At 32.9% G+C, this 7,102-nt stretch overlaps 1 protein-coding gene across 1 annotated transcript; it reads left to right on the top strand.

Moving 5' to 3' along the window:
• Positions 1-4,688: 4,688 nt before the first annotated feature.
• On the top strand, positions 4,689-6,556 carry LOC131057350 (expansin-A15-like). The gene is made up of 2 exons (XM_057991487.2): positions 4,689-4,839; positions 5,913-6,556. The coding sequence occupies exons 1-2, from the start codon at positions 4,689-4,691 to the stop codon at positions 6,554-6,556; spliced, it is 795 nt and encodes a 264-aa protein (XP_057847470.2).
• Positions 6,557-7,102: the final 546 nt, after the last annotated feature.

The following is a 7,102-nucleotide window of genomic DNA, read 5'->3' as shown; positions in this document are numbered from 1 at the left end:
CATCACTAGCAACACATGCCTTTTCTTGGATTTCCATGTTCGATTGCACACTCTTTAGGATAACAACACCTTGTGTCAAGAACCTGTTTGCTAGGGTGAAATAAGATTATTAGGTTTAAATATAATCTTTATATTTTATGCATGGTATTTTATCACTTTAGGTCCATTTTATACGCCTTCACATATGAGATTTTGACCCAAACAGTTTATTCCACCATAAATTATCATAGATGGAATTGCCATATCACTAAATCCTTGCCCTCTTATTGTTGAATCAACTTCTATTTTCACCATGACAATTCTTGAGATATACTAACATTCATATAATTACTACATATCAGCTACCTCTAATGCATTTTTTTCATTGAGATTGCCATCACATATTGTGGATTGTGAAGTTCAACTACTCTGTGCACCCACCATTGAACCCTATTTTCTTAATTCTGCTCATAACTTTGTAATATCAATATTGCTCTAGCATCAAACTAATAGGTGGTGAATTCAACTCATAACCATGTGAATTGTCTCTATTGAATTTCCTCTTTCTCAACCTTATCAACATAGAACATTAAATAATTGTAATAGTCATTGATTGTAGATTGATTGACACTTTAAAAAATTTAGCATTATATGGTCATAATGAAACTTGGTTGGAGATTTCCAAATACTCTTTTTCTTTTAACATCCAAAACATTCACTTTTCATCTTTAGATCAAACTCAACCATAAGTCATGGCCTACAAATTTATTGGACACCCAAGGGGACTAAGAGGGGGGAGGGTGAATCAGTCCAAAACTTTAAAAACAATTATTATACAACTGATTCATTATCAACACTTCAATCATTAGCACATCAAATAGAAACACGTAAACACATGAATACCGGATTTACATGGAAAACCCAAACAAGGAAATAAGAATAGTGAGAATCCAACTCGCAATATGAATAACAATGTTTACAACATTTTAGGCTTGCAGCAAAGGAACACCAACGCCTGAAGGACTTAGAGAACTAGAGCACACTACCTTAGGCAAGATACAAAAGTACATGTATAGTTGAAGAATACTTATTTAGGTTGAGATACAAACTACTGTAGAAAGACTCGCTATTAATCAAGAATGAATGAAATAGTTGAATTGAAATTTAGAAGGATTCTCGTAATCATGAAATTATCCTTTAACAATAATCAAGAAGCCAATAGCATGACAAACATCTCTAATGATCTCCATGTCACAACACTTTGTTTGGCATAATATATCAATTTCAAAGCTCTTCCTATAATGCCCCACCAAGAACCCTAGAGAATTAACAACTAATAACCTAATTACATAACAAATTTTTTTTTTTTTAGAACATAATATATTAAACAATCTTTCAATACAACACAATCATAAACTATTATATTGTTTAGCAGAAGACTTATATATACTATCCATTCATTTTCCTCTATGGGTTCCCTAACATCACTACTAAGCAACACATCTAAACATGAACTAAATAAAAAAGGGATATTTCATTGAGGGTACTATTAATTCGTTACATTACATAACCAACAATAATCATCTATCTTTAGGTACATTCATATTTACAAAAATAAATGAACATCTTTTCCTTACCTCACATGGCCTAACATTGAACATTCATCACTATATTCATTTTACATACCAAATTAAATATTTATAAGGTAATCTTTCATCTTGAAGCAATATCATTTTTACAATAACAATAAACCATTCACCTAAATGTTATTTCATCATTACAAGTCATTCAAATACAATAGTCCTAATAAAACCACATCCTCAAGGAGTGTTTCAAATACAATATCAAGTACATTTATAATTATGTTTACAATTACATCTTCAATACATTTGCTTCTTAAAGATACATAACAAATAACCACATAATATTAAATCATCGTGCGACTGAAATATAAAGATGTACAATAAAGCACATGGTAAATATCCATCCATCCGCACATGAACAAGTCCACCAAAATATTCCCAATGCGTGAAAAAGCAACGTCACCCAACTATGTGGAATCCATAGGCCCACCCCCTATGCTAGGAGATAGACACAAGGCCCTAATCAAAAAAAAAGAAGGCTATAGATAAAAGAACTAAACAACCTCACAAGAAGGCAAACACATCCTCCAAGGTCAATATCAAATGAAACGTGTAGATAAACAATAAAATTTGCCAACCAATCAGCCCATAAACATCCTCCAATGCACAAAATACTATGTAGATCTACAAATGCCATGGGGGAACCAATATCAACACTTATACTCAACCACCAAATCATATCTAGGCAAAAAGAGCATGAACTAGATAAGACAAATCACCTCAATAAGACAAAAACCAAACCAACTAACAACATGGAACTTAGAAGAACATAGCTTCACTTTCTAACCAAATCACTATAAAAATAAACTGTAACATTGCAAAAATTAAACGAACATGACATCCAAACTGAAACACATAGAACCACATATCAGAAAATCATTCATGTTAACTTTCACTCACCTAGTGCACAAAATGTTAGAATTAAGAGGACCCCCACATGAATGGAAAGTTGTTCTTATTTGTTGTTCATGTATCATGATATCCTAGAAACCTATATGAGAATCTTATTAAAAATGCATATAATGCCTTTTGAGCCATGAAAGAGGCTAAAAATGAAAATGATAAAAAAACATCAAAATTCTCAACTAAGACACATTAAACTATGAAATAAAGCATAAAAACCAGAATACACTTGGTCAACTCAATATTTGAACTTAGAGAAACTTATGTAGAGAAATACATATTTTTTTTAGTGAATGCACATGTGACACAAATTAATTTAGAGAAGTTATTTAACGTTAGCCTCAATCACAAGGAGTTCAATAGAACGAGGTAAACTAAAAATACCAAAAGTGGCCAAAGAAAACTAGATTGCTATAAACATGAAAATATACCTAGAGATATAATCAAAAGGGGATAGAATTAAAAGGATTGAACAAAAAATATGGGACTATGAGATCATTAAGATTTGGAGAATTGCATGTACCAATACATCAAAAAGAAAACCTTGAAGAAAAGTCAAGCAATCCTTGGACAAGAAATTGCAAAACCCATATAATTAATCAAAGGGTCTCTAATATTAAATATCATGAGTGTATTCTAACAAACAAGTCATAAGAATGTTATTTAAAGATATTTTAAAGACATTTCTACATACTGGTAATAATCTTAGTAATTGATGCAAATAAGAGGAGAAAGAACATGTTTGTAAGATACTCTCCTAATGAGGAAAGGAATTTCTTATTCTCATGAAGGAAACTCAATTTTTTACAAGTACAAAGAGTTGACAAAGTGTCATCTTAGTTTAGCAAAGTATGTAAAATATTCACATCATCGTTTAAATGGCTAGTTAGAAACTTTTAGTTTATGCACATAGATGTTGGATAGAAGTAATATATTTTATTGTGGCATATTATTTAAAAAGAAAAATGTAATATGGTTTTACTAGATGCCTTAGAAAAAATATAACATTGCTTGATCAAATGTAGAGATCCAATCATATATAAGGATAATAGAAAAATATATTATTATCATGCATCAAATTTAGATTTCACGAGTCAATGTGTGTAAAATATGTCACTATGCCAATTGTCATTCATCCTCTAAAGGGATAAGCCTAGAGATGCGTATTATAGAAGATGACAGGAGGGCCTCTAGTATTATTATAATATGATATAATATTGAACATTATGTGTAATTTTATAATGAATATATAACCTAGCTAAAATTAAAGTCTCAAAGCTAACTTTATAAATATAATTTTTGTTTTGTTTTTACATTTAATTTTGATGAATATTGAACTAACTCAACTAAAAATTTAAGATAACTAATAAATATTAAATATTTTTTCTAAAACTTTTATAATAATCTTTTTAAATATTTTTCAAATAAAATTAAAAATTATAATAATTTAAATTAATTTTATTTAAGTTTATATTTATAATACTAAATTTAAAATAAAATTCTATAATACTTTTTAACATCAACATTGAAGATCATATTAGCATTTTGAACTATAACATGGAGGATCCTATTAGATTGTGTTATATGATTTCGTTATTGGAAAATTTATGAATAATATACATATTTTGTGATTGTCTTGAGGTGTCAAAGGTCTCCCATTACCATGCATAATTTTTAATTCTTAAAAGAGCTGTGCAAATGTTTTTAAGATTGCAAGGTTGCTTAGTTTGGACGATCAGATTTGAAAGCCCATAATCATGGAAATTTTAAACTGCAAGCTATTGTTAGAATTTAAAAGACTAGATTAGATGCTGGAATTACGTTGATGTAGTCCAATTGCAAACCATAAAAAGATTGGAGGAAGTCTCCAGACTCCCGAATCAGAAGACAAAATCTAAACAAACAAGCAATCTAAGCCTCTCGATTCAGAAAGATAAGCCACTCTAAAGCGATGCTAAAGATTTGCTTCCGTTCCAAGCTTTGTTTCCGTTATGGAATTCTCTATTATAAGATCTGCATTTAAGATTATACGAGTCAATGTGATTACAGTATAAAACACCTTCTCTCCATCTTCAACACACACAACATTTGAGTATCAAAAGAACGCCAATAATCGGCGAGACGAAGAGCTCAAAAATCAAAATGGTGTCCAAGTCTACACACATGGTAGTTTTAGGAACGTTATTGTCAGCGTTTTGGTGCATGGTTTACCCAGTTTTCGCACACCATGGACACAGACATCACATCATAAAGGAGAAATGGCTAGATGCGCACGCTACATTCTATGGCGGCAACGATATGTCTGGAACGATGGGTATGTCTGCATAGTCTCTCTTGTTTGTGATATCATCATTGTAAATTTTGTTGAGATGTTATTGTGAGTATTTATATTAGAGATGAAGTTATTATTTGTGATCTCATCGATTTATAAATCTAAGTGAAAAGTATTTATCATAATGTAATGGTTAAGTTGTGGCATTGTTGTTATCATCAATAAGATCCAAACCCCACTTGCATGTTATTGTTGAATGGTTATATTAGAATTGAAATCTATGAGTTTTTGTATTGAGAATCAAATTTCTTCCATTTGTGACCTCATAGTTTCAAATTCTATCTAGGTGTTACTGTTGAATGTTTGCATTGGAGATTAGGTCTTGTATTTGTGATTTCACTTCTTCACAACTCTAAGTCAAAAGCATATATCATAATGTGATGTTTGAATTGTGATATTGCTATTTTTGCCATCAAGATTCAAACCCCACTTGGATATTATTATTGAATGTTGATATTGGAGATGATATCCCTGAATGTTTGTATTGAGAATGAGATCGCCCATTTGCGACCTTATAGTTTCAAATCCTATTGAGGTGTTATTGTTGAGCTTTTTTGTTGGATATGAGCTCTTGTATTTGTGGCTTCATCTATTCATAACTCCAAGTCAAAAGCGTTTAGAATAATGCGATGATTGAATTGTGGTATTGTTGTTCTTACCATTAAGATTCAAACCCCATTAAGATGTTATTGTTGAATATTCTTATTGAAGAAGATCTATAAATGTTTGTATTGAGAATGAGATCACTCGTTTCTGACCTTACAGTTTTAAATCGTGTTGAGGTGTTATTGTAGACTGTTTATTTGTTTGTGACCTTGCTGGTTATAACTTATAACTCCAAAGTCAAAAGCATTCATCATAATGCCATAATTAAATTGTGACATTGTTGTTCTTAACATTAAGATTCAAACCTGATAGAACATTATTGTTGAATGTTTATATTTGAAATGAGATCCCTAAATGTTTATATTTATAATCTCGCTGTCAAAAGTGCATACCCCTCTTTTAACAAGAATGAACTGAACATATGCTGATTGTGGTTGGTGATGTTCCAGGAGGTGCATGTGGGTATGGAGACCTGCCCGAGCAGGGGTACGGAATATACACGGCTGCATTGAGCACGACACTGTTCAACGATGGGCTGAGCTGCGGAGGATGCTACAAACTGAAGTGCAGGCAAGAGGACGACCCACAATGGTGTCTACCCGGAGCCTCAGTCACTGTAACGGCCACCAACTACTGCCCGCCCAACTATGCTCAACCCAACAACGCCGGCGGGTGGTGCAACCCTCCTCTTCCTCACTTCGATTTGTCTGTTCCTGCGTTTGAGAAGATTGCCAAATACAAGGGCGGTGTGGTTCCCGTGCGCTACACAAGGGTGCAATGCGTGAAGAGTGGAGGAATTCGGTTCACTATAACTGGGTCGCAGTATTTCCAGCTTGTGCTTATCACCAACGTGGGAGGAGCCGGAGACGTGGTCGCCGTGTCCGTGAAGGCCAACCACCCACGGACCCGCTCAAACTCCGGTTGGCAAAGGATGTCCCGTAACTGGGGGCAAAACTGGCAAAGCCATTTTAACTTACAAGGGCAGACCCTGTCGATCAAAGTGACCACTAGCAATGGGAGAAGCGTCATTTCGCACAAGGTGGTCCCTGCGTCCTGGCAATTCGGCCAGAGTTTTCAAGGAAGGCAATTTTAGGATTTCGTGGTAGCAGAAACTGTGTGTTCTCCTGGCTTGAGGCATTAAACTGGGAGAAGATGCTGAATATAAATGTACAGTGTATATAACATAGGATAGTTTCTTGTGATTAGTCCGCGATCACACGAGGTGCCGAGGTGCCCCATACCTGCTCTGGCGCCCGATCCTTGTCTCTTGTCGTTTGCTGGGATTTTCTTCAGTAAATTCAAGATGAGTCCTAGATTTTTTGTTTAGATTAAATGAATAAGAATTTGGAATATAATACTTTCTTTTCTTGTATGTTCATGTTTATACAATGGAGTTGATTTGAGAAGTAGGGAAATTATATGGAATATTGTAGGATCTTTGTTTTTATATTAAAAATGTCAATTGAATTCTTATTATGAACAATTAAAGTTTAGATGTGAAATTAGTCGTACAACTTGTTACATTAACACATATTCAACCCAAACCTATTTATAAAATCTCTAATTATTTGACATTAAAATATCATCTTCTTAAAAAAAAAAAATATATACATTTTGGAATCTCTAGGAAATGAATATA

Source organism: Cryptomeria japonica, chromosome 7 (assembly GCF_030272615.1).
Source record: "Cryptomeria japonica chromosome 7, Sugi_1.0, whole genome shotgun sequence".
Taxonomy (NCBI): Eukaryota; Viridiplantae; Streptophyta; class Pinopsida; order Cupressales; family Cupressaceae; genus Cryptomeria; species Cryptomeria japonica.
Note: the sequence above shows the minus strand (reverse complement) of the source record. Positions and strands in the feature narration are given on the sequence as shown.